This window comes from Ambystoma mexicanum, chromosome 1q (genome assembly GCF_040938575.1).
Source record: "Ambystoma mexicanum isolate Mex_15411 chromosome 1q, UKY_AmexF1_1, whole genome shotgun sequence".
Lineage (NCBI taxonomy): Eukaryota > Metazoa > Chordata > Amphibia > Caudata > Ambystomatidae > Ambystoma > Ambystoma mexicanum.
In genome coordinates, this window is record NC_090922.1 from 1,239,133,975 (window position 1) to 1,239,151,110 (window position 17,136).

Here is a 17,136-nt window from a genome sequence, read left to right on the forward strand (position 1 = left end):
TTCGTTTCTGTGCCGGCAGAGGCAGATATGGATGTACCGCTGCCATGTTTCGCGGTACTTCCGTGGGTGTTTCCGTGATGGCGGGGACAGCATTTCCATGATCGTCTGGTGCGCGGGACCGACAACCCGTAATCTCCCCTTCTTTCTGCATGCTTGCGGACGCGGTAACGCTGTCACTGCCATCACAGAAATTACGGTTTCCGGACCGGCAAACTCGTAACGAGGCCATATGACTTTCCAACTCCCCACCGACCCCCTGCCCCTTTTTTATACAAACACTGAGACAATGAAGATAGGGAGTGAGAGAATGAAGATAACTGAGAAGAAACACACTCAGACACAGAAGAAAGCTTCTTACCTTTTGACAACAGGCTGTCAAGGACAGGCAAGGTAAGGCCTCCGTTGACAATCAGTCTCATCTGAGACCTATTAAGCCTCCCCCTCACTATAAAAGGCAGAGCAGTAAGACACACTGAGCAAGCTAGGGGATGCTGAATGGTGCACGGAAGCCAGAGGGAGAACATTTGACCTGGAGAGACCCTGGAAGGCCTGGAGGAAGAGGGACTGCCTGATTGCTGGGCCTGTGAGTACAGGGGAGGCTGCAGTGTGGAAAGGAAACTGCACCTCCAGGAAGCCAAACCAGGGACCACTGGGGTTACCTGGCGGTGCCCACACCAGAGCTCCTCCTTTCGGGGAAAAATGCAAGCCCAGTCCTTTGAGGGGCAGGTGTTGAGACCTTGACCTCAACAAGAATCCCCATAAACTCCTGCAGCTCCCATAACAACCAGAGTGCCAAAAGGGGGAGCTAGAGAAATGCGAGCAAAATCAGAATGAAGGATTCTGGAACTGGAAGTCCAATTACATTTACTTTGTGAACTTTACAAATCAAGTGGGGTCCGAGACCTGTGTGTGAACTTTAAGGAGGGGTTCCGAGCCCGATCAAGGGAAAACCCTGGAGAAAACAAGGAAACTGAATTGTGCTTCTAGGATGCCAGCGACCCTCCCGGGTGAACAGCAGAGTTGGGGAAGCGAGGCCAAGCCTGTGGTGTTAAACTTGACTCGTGGAAAACGACCGAAACAAATAGGAAGACACACACGGCCGGTTAGTTGGCAAGCGACCTGAGAGAACAGGGTGTGTTAAAGAAAGTTGAACCATGTTCTGTTAGTCTAAGTGGTCGTGCGGAGGTCTGTAAAGGAAGCCACGCACATTGAAAAGTCTCCGACACCCTAAAGTGGTCTGAGCCCAGCTGAGGGAGACCCAAGGGAGACCCGAAGTTTAATAAAGCTTGGGGAATGGAGCCCCCGTGCAAGTCTTGTTGAACATATCTTGAAGAGGTATAAGCCCGACAGAGGGGAACCTATGTGAATTTTGTTTTGCGGTCTGAGCCTGACAGAGGGGGACCAACAGGAACTTTTGTACTTTGAAAGGTCAGAGCCAGACAAAGGGAGACCTCTATGAACTTTCTCCGGGCATCAATCCACGTTATGAACTGCCTTTAATTTTGAAGAACCTGAGCCAGTGTGTGCCATCCTGTCTACGGGGATCACCTTTCCGAGTGCTGTCCAACGTGGGGAGGAAAGGTGACTCAGACATATTGATTCTTTATAGTTTTGGACATTATTCCTTTTGCATACACATTCTTTCCCACACACATTTTGTTACATTAGAGTAAGGGCTGACATTAAGTTGTGTTAGCATTGGCCATCTTGTTTTGACAGACTACACTAGGACTGTTATTTATTCTTTGATCGTCGAGCGTGCCCCCATCCTAGATTTAGGGCAAGATAGGCATTCTTCATACCCCGTTTTGGAGAACAATAAAGGTTTTCCAAACGTATCTTTTGTGTCTTGCTTTTGATACCATGCTTACCTTAGACTACCCATGGTAAGGATCTGCACCATTCAAACTGGCAGGGGCTGTCTAATCAGGGACAACCGGTGGTCACTGCATATGCAACAGACATGCTTTGGCTCATATGTAGACTGGGTGCAGACAGACCCAGACCCCACATCCGGCCAAATACAGACTGTGCCTACGACCAAGGAAAGCAGAGGCTTTGCCTGGTAAAGGGGTTTCCATGCAAGCCAATCCTGGACCCCAAAGGGCAGGAAGAAGGCCCAGTCACAAAATGGCCAAAGGACAGACCATTTTAGAGTATATAGTACTACAAATGGCATTATACAGTAAAATTAAAGTTGCAAATTGAAATGTTATAGGGACAAAAAGTGTGCCAAATGCACTTCGCGGCAACCGCACTTCAAGCTCAAGGCTTTACTTACTTCCAAAAATTCCAATCCGAATGCAGACAATAGCAAAAGGATAAGATGTCCCATTGATGTCCATGAGCGGGAATCCCCAAAAAGAAAACATTTCGTAACAGCGCCCCCCCTCCTTAGACTAAGGACAGGGGGATCCAATATACCCCTGGATGGGTTTACTAGTTGGTTATGCATTTTGGGCAGACCATCAGCGTTGCTATGTTGGGCACCTGGCATATGCTCAATGGTGAAGTCAAAGTCTTGAAGGCTTATGGACAACCTGAGCAATTTTGGATTCTCGCCCCTTCATGTTCATTGACTGGTTTAAGGGCTTATGGTCAGTTTGTAGGGTGAAGTGAGTCCCAAAGAGGTGGGGTCCAAGCTTCCTTAGGGCCCACACAATGGCAAAGTATTCCTTTTCCGCTGTGGCCCTCCTTAGATGCCTGTCCTTAAACGGTCAGTTGATAAAACGGATATGGTTTTACCTGGCTTTATCATCTAACTGAGAGAGGACTGCTCCTAATCCTTTGTCAGAGGCATCAGTCTGTACAATAAAGGAACCCTAGTTGTCATGTGCCCTGGGAACAGGGGGCCTCACATAGGGAATCATTTAAACCCTGGCCTTTTCACTACCCTCCGTCTAATTCATGTGTTTATGCTGCTTGGGAGTGATGAGGGCAGTCAAATGGGCAGCTATGGTGCCATAGTCTGCCATCAAATTGCTTTAATATTCAGTGAGGCCTAGAAACACTTGCACCTGGGTTTGGTTGGTAGGGGTCTCCCAGTCTTGTACAACTTGTGCTTTGCTGGGTAGGGGCTGAATCGTGCCTCCACCTACCTTGTGACCAAGGTAGGCCATTGAGTCTTGACTAATCTGGCATTTGGTAGCCTTTGTGTTTAAGTGGGCCTGTTGAAGTGCCTGTTATGCTATCCCAAGGTGTTTTACACATTCTTCCCAAGTGGGGTTAAAGACTGCAATGTCATCAACATAAGCCATGCAGAAATCATATTGACTATTCTGGACATGATTAAAAGATCTTTTGAAGATAGCAGGTGCATTCTTTAACCCAAAGGGCATTATCCTGAACTGGTGGTTAAGACCTCAGTTGTGGAGAATACAGTCTTCTCTTTGGCACTCTATCAGAAATATGTGTTAATACCCTGAAGTGAGAACAATAGTACTGAGATACTTGGCAGCACCCAGTTTGTCCATGAACTCACCAGTTCCATATGTTTTGGTGATAGAGTAAAGGCCATATAGTTCACACATAACCTCAAATCAGTGGTGCATGCTTTTGGTACCAGAACCACAGGACTTGACCCAGACTATCACCTAAAAAATCCAACATCTTAGCAACCTCTGTTTTGATGTGGGTTCTAACAGTATCTGACATTCTGTAACTCCTACCTTCAGTAGGCACACTATCTCCAGTGTCAATGTCATGCTGATACCATGGTATCGGCCTGGAGTACGTGAAAACAAAGGAGGGTACTGCCTAAGCAAAGTCTGCACATCACTTTGTTGTTGCAGAGTCAGGTACAGGGACAATTTGATATCCTCAATGAAGGGGTGCTCTTGAACAGGTTAGAGAGGGGCTCAGGCTCCTCTTCATCCCTCTACAAAGCCAGTAGCAGGGATCCCATTTTGACTCTTGGGAAGATTACCTTTCTATTTACAGGTTCCACTTTAGGAGGCTCTTTGGGGCGCCCCAAGTCCACCAAATACGGGACCTTAGCTTAAATAACTTAACTTAATACAGTACGGTCCTGAACATTTGCCCTGTAAGGTTCCAGGCCTTATGGGATTCATGATTAGTATTTCCTGGATAAGAGAAATTAACAAGAGAAACATTCTGGTCATACCAGTTTTTAACTAGTGCCTCCTCTCTTCATCTCCCTCCAACCATGGCCATATTGTCACAGTTACAGGAGAGAGACGGAGATGGAGCATCACATTTTTTCGACTCGGAAACTTGGTCGAAGTCAGGCCTGGCAGGGAATGGACTGGAGGCCGCAAGCTGTACCAATGAGTACAGTAGCCCTGTAGTCACCTGCGGTATAGGCTAGGCGAGAGGGGGTTGAAGACATAGTTCTCTCTCTTCTCTTATACACTTTAGTAGTATTACTACTTAGCTTCCGTACAGAGTCGGACTCAGGTCCACAAGCAAGGCCAATACGCGGACGTGGCTGGCTGCTCTGCTGGATGTTGTTCTCTGGCTAGGGCCCAGGCAGCTACGCCTAGGCTGACCACACCCTGGCTCCACTGACTTCAGCAACAAACAGAAGCAAGTAGCGCATGTTCGCCTGCACCCACCATCATCATCATCAATTTTAATTAGCTGAGAAACAGCCAGTGAAAATTCCGGAAATTCTGTTACTATGCAACTGTACTCTGACACAGCGCTGTTTGCACATGGTGGGGCCACAGCTCTATCGCCCTGCCAGTCTCTACTCCCAAATGCATTACGTAAACAGTGTGCGCCTAGGAGCTCCATGCTTTAATACTGTAGGAAAATGGTGTGAAATGGGACGCGCCCCTCTGTGTTACCTTGTCAGGTCCAGCCGTAACGTGGTGTTGCAGATGCAAGATAATTATATATTTTTGGGTTAAACATTGCAGCAACGCTGGGTGTGACAAAATGTATGCACAGAATCAACAAAAACACATGTTTTCTCTGCACTCCCTGTTGTCTGTGGGGGGTGGGGGCAGTGCCCCCTGCCTTAAATAAGTCGCTGCCACTGGTTCCAAGGGCATCTGAGGGATAGATGGTGAGACCCTTACCTCAACCCTGTGTTTCCAGAGGGACCGCTCATCAACATGACGCTGCCCACTGTAGTGAGATAGAAACTCGGGAGCGTGCCATTGACTGGAGCGGAGCGGGAGAAAGACACAGCTTGTAAAGCGGCACAGGGTGGGAAAGTTCAAAAAGCGAGAGAAAGCTTGTGAAGCGGCATAGAGCGGAAAAGTGAAGGAAGCAAGAGAAAGCTTTTTGAGATGTAAGGTGCGGAAAAATGAAAGGAAATATGAGAGCCAAAAAGTGTAAGATCTGCACAAGGAAAGCAACCAAATGAAAAGGCGCTAGCGGCGTATATGGAAAGTAAAGAAGACATTAAGAAGGTGCAAATGTGCACAAGAAAGCAAAGAAGGTGCAAGTGTGCACAAGAAAGGCAGGAAGGTGCAAGGGTGCACGAGAAGGAAGCAAAGGAAACAAAGAACAAGAAAGGGTGCAGGTGGTACCTGAAGGTGAAAGGTTACAAAGGAAGTGCAAGGAATAAAGAGAGGGGTTACAGATCAGAGTGGTCACGCCTAGGAAAAGCACAACACCTGGCGGTTTTGAATGTCCTTGATTGTACCCCACAAGTGAAGTATGTGTGAAAGAACTGTATATAACAGGAAAGGTACATCCTGACAAATTAAACTGGTGTTCGGAACTGAAAAGGGCCTAAGCTTTTGGAACGGAACCCCGAGAGTCTGAAAAGTTGAACATTTATTGGTTTTTGATTCTGAAGGTGTTAAAACTTGGTGAGGTTAACCCGAGTAGTTCGAAGAGGAACTGTGTATATTTCTTTTTGGTTATGTTTTGAACTTGGAAGAGTTCAAGCTTTGTGAGGGGAATCCCAAGGAACTCAAGACATTGAAGGTGTTTGTGACTACTACAAGAATTGTGGAGAAGGTCTTATGAACAGCCTTATTTTTTTTTTACTTTATTATTATTATCAGTGGTCACAAAAGATACACAGCACTTATCACCTCACGTTCATAGTTGCAACAGTTACATAATACAAATCACATTTGAAAGTTATGGCTTAATCATTCTCGTCATCGTCAGAAATCATGTCACACAAGTACATTCTGAAGGGGCCCCATATATCCGTGGGTCTGCGTGCAGCCGGCCGGGTAAGGACAAATTGCTCCTCTGATTCCATGAACAGCCTTATTTTGATTGAACTCAGTCTTGTGAATCTGGCCAACCTACACCTAGTGAGATGACCACCTGAAACCAACCTTGGTTTCCTATTTTCTGTTGAACCATTATATTTTTCTTTTAAGAGACTTCCTAACACATTTTGTCAAAGGGTGAGGACAAACATAAGTTTCGACACAGACAGATTTTTACTTTGGACTTTCAGACACCTGCAGCCCTTAGACATGTCAGTTAAGGGACCATCCCTTTAGTGTTAGGGACAGTTAGGCATTACACCAACCCAGAAAACTTAGTAAATAAAATTAATATCTTTGAGTCTGTGTCTCTCTTGATACCATGCCTGTCTCAGGCACAGGTTAAAAAGATGTTTGCGTCGGGCAGTGTTACATTGCGTGCCGTGAATTCCTCTTGCGCTATGGCAAAATTCTCCTTTGGCCTTTGAGCAGCTGTGGCCAATGCAGCTGAATACGTCCCAGAAGGAGAGATGAGAAATGGTTTCCTGTCCTTAGTCACTGATGGCAAGGAGGCAGCACGCCAGATGTTGAAATCAGGGCTGATGCTGCTGTGTCGGCATATCCATGGCCATGAGCACTGTGGTCAGACACCACCCTTGGCTGAGGACATCAGGGTTTGTGGCCAATGTTCAGGCCAAGCTGTTAGACATGCCCTTCACTGGCCAAGACCTCTTTGGAGCTAAGGCTGATGATACCCTCCAGAAGGTTCATTTGTCAAAGGCTAACAGCTAAGTCCTTGGGGCTTGCTTAGTAAAAGCCCTGTCCCCAGTCTGCGTCTTGAAGCAGGGGTTTTTGTCCCTCGATCACCTATGCCCCAAGAGGCAGTGATCAGTTTGCCTGGGAAGAATGCAGGTCAGACTCTTTCCACGATGTTGAGGTAGAGGGGCCCAGAGAGGAGGCACAGTCGCTGTCCCTGCCATCCTCGAAGGGTGTCTGGGGGAGGTCTTCTCTGTTCAGCCTGGAATGGCCATGAACCACATCTGATGCTTGGGCTTTAGAGGTATCCAACAGTGGTATTTCTTCCTGTTCCTCCAGCACTCTCTAGACCATGGGGAGGAAGGATAGCTCATGGGCAATGCGTTGGTTTTGGAAGCAAGACAATGCGGCGCAACAGAGGTTTGAATCCCGATCCCGCGGTTAGAAACCACTTCCTGGTATTCAGTGCGTTATAAATGAACAATAAAATATATAAATAATAAAAATAAATAGCACCCAGGCCATCCCCTTATCTCCGGACCCCATCCTCTTGCAGGATGACAGTCGGCTTCTGTTGAAAAACACGGTTGAGCTGGTATCACGATTGTAACGAGGCACGGGGTGGTACTCCACCTATTTTCTGGTGCGGAAGAAGAACAAGAGCTTGTGTCCCATTCTAGATATGCGACTGCTGAACTTGTTCCTGCACAAGGGCCGGTTCAGGATGGTTACACTAGCTCCGACCCGGCAAGGACTATATCTGCAGGACTTCTTGGCATCACTGGACCTTCAGGATGCCTACTGCCATGTGCCGATTCATCAAAAGCACAGGAAGTACCCGAGGTTCATGGTGGGCCAACACCACTACCAGTTCAAAGTCCTGCCTTTTGGTCTTTTTTCGACTCACAGCATTTTCAGCAAGTTGCTAGCAGTGTTGGCGGCTCAACTCAGAGGGAGGGCATGCATGTCTTGCCCTACCTGTATGGCTAGCTCATACAGGCTCGCTCCCCAGTTCTCTTCTTGGAGCATCTACTCTGCATGTGCACTCTATTGCACAGCCTGGGCTTCTCCCTGAACTTCAAAATGTCTCTTATTTCGCCGTCCCAGTCTCGCCGCATTATTGGAGTGATCTTGAACACTCGCCTAGGCATGGCTTTCCCACTGAGGACTGAGTGGTGAACTTATGGGTGGTCAATGTCCTCCAATCCCAGGAACAAGTCCCTGCCACAGCTTTTCTGTGCCTTCGGGCCCTCATGGCCTCCTGCATCCTAGTGGTGCTGGAGGTGAAGCTGCTCCTGAGATCGCTTCAGTGGTTTCTCTGTTGCCAATGGTCACAGTTTCAAGGCTACATATCAGACCTTTTGTGGGTGTTGGACCAGGTGGCTCAGGATTTTGCATAGTGGGCAATATGGGACAACTTGCTTAGAGGCACGTTGTTTCATCAACCTAGGCCCCAGGGACCCATTTAGGACTGGTTGGAGCACTCACCAGTCAGACCTAACAATGTGCGGACTGTGGTCTCCCGCGGAGTCTCTGGAACACATCCACTTGCTGGAGCTGAGAGCGATCAGGCTGACCGATTTCTTCACCTCTGTAAAACACAAGACTGTGCTGATCCTGATGGACAGCACAGTGGGCAGGCACTGCCTCAATAATTAAGGTGGTGTGGGGTCCAGAGAAGCAACGTGACAGTGGTTCTGGGCTCTGGAGAATGGTGTCTCCAACAGCGGCTCATCTAGTATAGCTCAATGGCAACACATTCGTCTTGGAAGCAAGATGACACAGAGCAACACAGGTTCGAATTTGTGTCCGTGCTTAGAAACCTCTTCAGTATTAAACGCATTATAAAAAAAACTATTATAATTATAATTTGGCTGGAAGAGAGAATGTCACAGCGGATGCCTTCAGCAGACAGAATTTGGCCTCCCACTATTGGGAGCTATGCCAGGAAGTTCTGGAGGGCATCATCGCCTATTGGGGGACTCCTCAAGCGGACCTCTTCGCTTCCAGTGTCAACAGGAAGTGTGAGTTGTTCTGCTCCAGGGAATTTCCTCGTCTGGGTGATCTGGGGTATGCACTGATGGTTGAGTGGACTTTCGACCTAGTTTACGCGTTCTATTCCCGGCAATCCCTGGTATTCCGTTGGTTCTGAGGTGGTTTCGCCTGTTGGGAACCACAATGATCCTGATCGCTCCGAACTGGGCCCGGAGAATGTGGTATCCAGAGTTGCTGGATATGTCTTTCTGCCCTCTCTGGTGCCTTCCAAGGAGAAATTACTTGCTCTCCCAATCGGAGAAGTGGGTCTTCCACTCGAACCTGAGCAGCCTGAAACTTCATGCTTGGCTACTGATAGGCTGAGATTACCAGCTTTTCGTGGGTTCCGCTAGGGCTGGAGCTGGCAGGGCTGTTGCCAAACAGACCCTTTCATGGTGGATCATTCCCTGCATTTTGGAATGCTATGATCTGGCTTGAAAGGATGTGGCTGAGGGTCTTGGAGCCCGTTCTATTAGAGGAATGGCTGCCCCTTCTGCCCTGGAAACCCTGCCAGGCTGCAAGGTGGGCATTTTTGCACACGTTTGCAAAGCTTTACTGCTTGGATTCCCTTGCAGGCCAGGATTGCTGTTGCTAGAGTAGTCCTCCAGAGTTTTCTGCTTTAGGTGGTGTCCTTGCTTCCTCCCTCCTCCATATTTACATACTGCTTTGGGTGTCTATCATAGATGAGGAATCCGTGGGAGGAAAGAATCCACTAGAAGAGCAGATGTACCTCTTGTTAATTTTATTTCTGATGGATCGTCCTCCCACTCATTCCTCATTGCCCTCCCTACCTGCCCTGCTGGATAGGAGATCCAGAACACCATCAGTTCTGTGGTCCCTCATCTTCAGAGTGCTAGGGGAAAAGGGTGGATCTGACGTCCCGCAGCACCGCTATATATACTGTCCCGACATTATATCTGGTACATAGACGCATCGGGTGGAGCTGACGCAGAGCCGCACTGCGCCCCCTAGTGGCGGAAACGTCTCAGAAGAACAGCTGCACTGAGATAGGGATATCATAGATGAGGAATCCATGGAAGGAATATCCCATCAGAAAGAACATTACTGAGAGGTAAGTAATGTGTTCTCTTTCCACGTGGCCTGCATGTAATTGGACATAAAGTTAGTTCCTCTGTCAGACACAACTTCTTTAGGGCGGCCAACCCTAGTAAAAATGACCAACACTTCTTTGTCAATTGACTTGGTAGTTACTGTCCTGAGTTGGATGGCCTCATGAAATCTGGTGGCATAACCAATAAGCGCCAGGATACCAAGGGGACAATGGTGTCACTCCCTACCCCCTCAAATGGTATACCCACTACTGGAATTGGTACCAATGGATCCTGGATCTTTGCTCCCCTTTCACCAGACAACTGACATGTGGGATAACTCCTGCAGTGGTTTTCTACTTATATCCCCATCTTAGGACAGTAGGAAAACATAGATAACCTCTCCTTTGGTCCTCTTGGTCCCAAATCGGGGGACTTAAAGTGGCAGCTTCAGGTGCAAGAGCCTCACAGACTGGGGGATAACCAACCTCATATGACTTCCAGCTTTGAACTCTGGTTCACTGTACAGTATCTAGTCTCCCCAAAAGAGGCTACATTTATCAGGGAGCTCACCCTTCAACTGGAAATCGGCCTATCTCCTTAGGCCTTCCAAAGATGGACATTCCCTCTGAACTTGATGGGCCCCCTTTTACAAGTAAACTCTGTAGTTCAGGGTGCCCATGGGGGTTCAGAAACGCAGGCAACACCTCCTCAGCAGTTTCACTTTCCTGATCTGGTACCTAAACAACAGTTGCATATACATTTGGGGGAGAGTTGCTCTCCTTCTTTTTAGCAACCCTTGACTTTCACCTTGCATTTCCCCTTTGGCTTGGCCAATGTAGCTTTCTTTGTTTGAGACCTTGTACGTGGTTGTTTCACCCACAAGACCTTACCCTTTGCGGTCATTCCCCATCAGACCTCTACCCGGGTCCTGCCTCCAGGCACTTCCAGGAATCTTAACCTCCCCTCCAATTACTGCTAGAGTGACAGTCATTACTGTGAATCTTTGTGGGGTCTTTATCATCTACCAATACACTTTCTTGAAGTAACACTTTGTATTGTCAGGGATATTTGCAGGACCCAGGGGCACTGGGGTTAGTTCTACTCTGCGCTTCTGGGCAAGGAGTCAAAAGTGAAGGCTGCCATTGTGAGAATACTTCTTCATAAGGGAAGGCCAAGTTCACAGAATGGACTTCATGGTGTTATGCTTAGATCTGGGGGCCCCCTTCACATGGTCACTAGCTCCACAGGCAACACAAGTTCCTGAGGACCAGTATGTCGGGAGGCTTACTGTGGCCAAACTCTTGCTTGGGATGGTGAGTCCCACTACCATTGAAATGATCTCCATGTGACTTAACTCCCTTCAACATTTTATGAGTCTATGGGAGCCAGTATTTTTAGTACACCCACCGTCTTTATTTTTGTGCTTCCTCCTTTCCTGTGGCTTACTAGAAGCCCCCCTTTCCTTGTGGGCCGTCCTGTGGGAAACCCACATGTCTGCAGCAATTGCTAAAATATTTAGATCTAACTCCTTAGAATCAGCAAAATGTTGTTTGAGCACAGGGAAACAGGAAGTAAAAATTTGCTTCAGCATGACCCAATTCATCAGGCCTTCAAAAGTGGTTTGCTTATTGTCTGCTACCCACCCACATAGGTTTTTCAGCGAGTCATTGAGTCATTGACATATGTAACCCAAGGTACATTCTTCATCGTCTTGTGATCTCTAAATCTCTTTATGTATTGGGCAGGTGTCTTCCCAAACTTTTTGAACAGAGCCCGCTAAATGTTTTTAAATCTTTTCTCTCAGGTTTAGACAACGCCATAATAGCACTACAACAAATCCAAGAAGGTCTTATGAGATGCCAAGCAATTTTATCATACTCGTCCATTTCTTGAACCTCACAAGCAAATTCAAATGGAGTTGAACATTACATGATATGATATGGCATTTATAACTCGCCAAACACAAGTGTTTCAAGGCGTGACGAGGCAAGGGAGGGGGAACAGAGGGAAGACAGACAACGATCCTACTAGGCCAGGTGCCATTCAGATTGTGCAAGTGCATGGGAAGGGGGAAAGTGTGGGGGAAGGTGGGAGGGACAGTGCAATACATGGGATAATAGATATAATTTGTCTCATCGTAACCATTTAACAGATACTTAGGAAACCTTGGTTGAAAGGAGGACCCAGAGTCTATGTGTTGGTGGATCATGTTGATGAAGAAAGAGTTGATGGCGGTTGATTTTTCAATGAAGTATGCTGCGGATGGGTAGGACAGAGGGTTGACGCAGTGCTTGATGACTTTGAAGAGGTCTCTGCTTTTATTGTTGGCCTCAGCTATGGTGTTTTGGTAGAAGTTGGCCTTGGTAGTGTTGATGAGTAACCGCCGTGTAGCACAGAGTTCTTTAAGCAGGGCGAGGTCGGATGTGCTGCAGGATTTACACCAATTCTTTTCTTGTTTTCTGATGGTTTGTTTGTTAAAGTTGAGTTCTTGAGTGTACCAGGGTGCTGAAGATTTTGGCTTCAGGGTGCACTGTTTCACTGGGACATGGTGGTTGAGGTTGTTGATGAGGGTGGTGTTGAGTTCTTGGAGACACGAGTTGCAGTCCTGGTACGTCGGAGTTACATCAGCCTATGTGAGTTGGAGTTTGGTGAGGCCTTCTACGAGAGCCTCCACTCGGAAGTTCTTGAAGGGCCTGAAGGCTTGATTGCTTGGTTTGCAATGGGTTTCCATGAGAGGTGTGATGTGACTGATTTCAATGGGGATTGCCAGATGGTCTGAAAAGTCGAGCACAATAGAAGCAGTGATGAAGGGTGGGCAGTGTGGTGATGATGAGGTCGAAGATGTTACCTTTCCTGTGAGGTGGAAGTGCAATTGTCTGTCACGATGATGTTTGTGTGTGATGGGAAGGACAGGAATGGTAATGTGGAAGGCTAGAGAAAGCAGTGAGGGTGAGATTTGTGGAGATGCATGTTGCGCGTGTGTGGGTACGCATGTGCCTGTGCACGTGTATTCATACAAGAAATTGTGCCAGTAGTATAATATAAAATCACCAGAATCTGTCTAAACCTGCATAACAGACTCTTCAGTTACTGCCTTTTGATCTCGGTCGCACGTAGCAGCGTTACACACTTTCCAGAATGCCTTAGACAATGCTTCAAGTCTCCGGAAATAAATGCGCACTTTACTTTTCTCAGAATACGTTTCCACCTCACTGCGCCAATAGTTCGTTGCACTCGTTATTGACATCTAACAGGAATCCTCAATCGAGATGCACCAGCCACTGCAAGGAACAACTCATCTTGCAAAGTCTGAAGCTTACAGAGCCCTGCACTGCCTCACCCCCCCACCCAGCTCCCGACCCCCCCCACCCCCGCTCCGCACCCTACTCACAGTTTGCCGCAGACTCGTGATGTCTCCGGTGAATGAATCCGTCCTCATGCAAATGCAGCATTGACCACATCCGCCCTAGATGTTGCGCATGCTCACACTGCCCTTTTCTTCCTGTGCCCGTGGAGCAACGTTGGCCTGTCGTTTGCTCGATGTGTGTCTACGTACAGGTTAAAAACTGCACATCAAAAGAATGGTGCACAGCAATAAATCCAATGGGGCACCACACAGGAGAATATTGAGGCGAACCAGTTGTTGCCCATGCATCGGGTGCAAGGCTAAGCACCCGAATTTCCCGTCACACCACTCCTTGTCCATGTTGATGTTTACCATCACCCGAGTCATTACCCTACAGTAATTCCACCCCATAGACCCATTGCTATGTTCTAGAGTACCCAGCATTAGGAGCATTGGTCCTGAAACATTACCCCTGTTTCGTCCAGCTCATTTTGCATGGCTGTACTGACCTGGTCTCTTTTTCCTCACCTGCCTCTTCCTTCGTTCTCTTTCCTCCTACTTCACATGTTGGTTTCCCATTTGTGTGATCATATTTTAAAACTGCCCGGTTTTATAGTGCATCTCCGGTTCCATGTGTTAATATCCCTGCAAAAATATTGCGATACAAAAATATCGCCATATTTTTTAGGCGATATTGAGCCATGGACCCTGCAGGGGACACACCAGCAACCCTTGCTCCCACAAATTATCCCCCCCAAAAATATCGCCTATGGCGAGACAAACGACCATATGTACGGCGATATTTCTGGTGGGGATAATATGTAGGGATACCGCATCTCTCTGTAACACATTTATTTCAACAACTTGAGATACTGTGATTTTTACTTTTGCACGATTATATGATTATGTCTTGGTTTGTTTTATTTGGGTTTTACTTGCAAATGTCATTAAAAGTCTCTAAACTGAACCATAGTACCTGTGCTGTTCTAAATCGCCTTTGGCCAGTAACTAGTACAAGTCAAATGTGATTTGGGCCCCAGGGCCTTGCCATAAACCCTGCCTGGTGACGAATGTCTCCACAAAGCAAGCTCACTGGCAAGTAACCCCTTCCTGACCTGCAACAGTCTCTAATTGGGTTGCTTTGCTTCCTTGTGTTTCGATGTTGTGTACATGTCTTTCAGAAGAGAAAGTTTATCTTTGCTGCCACGCTAAATCAATAAAAAGAAGTTTAAAAAAAAGAAGAGAAAGTTTAAACGATGAAATGTATTGTTTGTTGTTCAAGGGACCACTTGAAGTTGCCCAGGTGTTTCTGTCGGAAATACCCAATGATCCGAAACTCTTCAGACATCACAACAAATTACGGCTATGTTTCAAAGACTTCACAAAAAGGTACAGGCTTTGTGTAACTGTGCTATGTTGTCCTCGCTGTGTACTGTGAGTAACTTTTAGCGTCTTTGTTAACAGCATTTACCTTAGCAAGACAAGTCTGAATAAACCATTGATCAAATTATCTAACATGTGTACCAGTGCTAAAAAGTGAGCAAAGGGATAGAAAATACTGAACAGAGCGTTGTCGCAATCCGTATTATCTAAGAATGTTTACACTAGAGCTCAAAGGAATCCGATTGTTTGCAGATTGAATTTACATTTGAAAGGCTTGCACTTTGAAAAGAAATGCGAAAGCACAATGTCAGTGTGAAGCGTGACAGAAAGCATTATGATTCTCTATGTACATTGCAACTACTGCAGCTGCAGGCAGAGCATCCCCGCCGCCACTCATTATAACATTTGGCCGGCTTTCATTTAAAACAACCATTGCTCTTGTTCTTTATACTTTGGATTTATAGGCACCGAGGTGCAAGGAGGAGAGTGCAAGGTGCAAGGAGGAGAGTGCAAAGTTTTAACGGAGAATGCTATAAGGGACGCAGGTGTGCAAGAGAGAGAGAGAAGGAAGGCGAATTGAGAGAGGGTGTGGGTTGGGTGGGTGGAGGTCGGGAGCAGGGCTAGGGTGGGTGAGGGTATAGAGCGTTGGGTTAAGGTAGGTAGCTAGGTGCGGGTACAGAGAGATACACAGTTATATAACATGCAGTGCATATGGGATGATGCTTTAGTGCCCTCCCAAACTGCAATCCTAATGCAGTCCATACAGCTAAAGGATCATCCGGGGTAGACATAGCTGTGGGTGAGCGGGATTCAGTGCAGTGATGCAGGAGAGACGCATGAGGGTTGTATTCAGTCCGTGCCACAGTGATAGTTGGATCACAAGGGACGAATGCCAGGGACGGCTTCTCCTGTGAGTGTCACAGAGATACAGGAGGCCATCACTGCCTGGGCGTGTCCTATATTCCAAGCAGTGATGCAGTGAGACATGCTGCAGGATCGTTTCAGGTATTTTTTTCTATCCCATGCTGCCACCTTTGCTGGGTTCACTTCATAGTTGTGTCTGCTAGCTTCCAAGACCAAACAGTGACCTATAACAGTGGAAGCAGGAACTCATTGCGAGTGTTTATTCCATGCAGTGACAGGGTGACATAGAGGGATGGCTATCTCTGCAGTTTTTATTCCATAACAGTATCGTTCTGCACCTCTGTACCCACACCCCATGCTGTGACACTGCTCACCCCCCACTTGCCCTACCTCCCATCTAACATGTGATGCCAGTGTGCTTCAGTCTGATTGAAGGAGGTTAGCACTAAGATGTGACTATCAGTGAATTCAAAGGGTCGTTTGCGGCTCATCAACAAAGGCCATTGCACTGAAGGCGTAAAGAAAGTGTTCCACGAACAGCAGATATAGTAACCCCAGAATCTCTCGAGCCTGCATTCATTGGAGGCGGTGAAATAAGGGTGGGCGCAAATATACCCCTATACAAAGCACCCACAAATACACAGATGCAGAACACACACTTTCCCATACAGAATACATACGCACACACAAGCAACATGCAGGCAAACCCTACTTTAAATCTACTTACAGCAAACAAACAAAATAAGCAGCATACGAGTATCACGCACATGCAGAGATCCCAACTATAACATGGGGCCTGATTTACAAAACGTTTTCCAATGGCATTGCGCCATTGCAAAGCGCTTTTGTAAATGAGGCCCTTAGTGCTTTGGTTTATGTAACACATACAGCTCATTTTAGTTGTCAGTTTTTGAGGTTGTGTACTGTACCAGTACATTATTCCTATATCATGTACTCAACATTCACAGAATATAACATGCAACAGACAGCAACAAGCACATGTAAAGCACCATATAAATGCCACTGAATTAGAATTGCACACAGCGAATGGCCTAACCACAAACAGTATGCTTAGACACACTACACACAACATACTGTACGCAAGACGAGAATACAAAGTACCACACACGAAACACTAATATATACACAAACAGCGGATACACCATATTTGATTGTATAAACAAGGCTTGTATACACAATTAACTGTGCACTTACTTAGGCCACGCAACCAACCCTAACAGTCTGCCGCAGAATAGGGTGCCCACAATATACTTTTGCATGATTATTTAGATCGGCTGCTGCCTAAAGCACGCGCTTAGGGGCGCTTTTCAGGGGAAAGGGTCACAGCTCTTTTGCTCTCTGTATTTCCCCCTTTTTGTGCTGTACTGTACCTCATTGATTGCTAACTAGGTTTGGTGTCTATCACTCCTATACATGCATATAAACATCAAATCTATAAATCCTAGCATGCAAATTGGCTGTTGTCTAATATGCCAAGACTGATTGGTGGCATCAAAAAATGACATGGCGGCCATATGGTAGGTATGGGGAAGGTGCATTA

The 17,136-nt window shown here is 46.9% G+C and overlaps 1 protein-coding gene across 14 annotated transcripts in view; it reads left to right on the top strand.

The window, feature by feature from the left end:
* DOCK7 (dedicator of cytokinesis 7) overlaps nt 1-17,136 on the top strand; it is a 1,498,361-nt gene that overhangs the window by 1,459,067 nt on the left and 22,158 nt on the right. For all 14 annotated transcript variants that reach the window (XM_069642017.1, XM_069642019.1, XM_069642018.1 and 11 more), the window contains one exon: nt 14,611-14,717. In XM_069642017.1, coding sequence (XP_069498118.1) covers nt 14,611-14,717 — 107 coding nt within the window. The remainder of the gene's footprint in view (nt 1-14,610; nt 14,718-17,136) is intronic.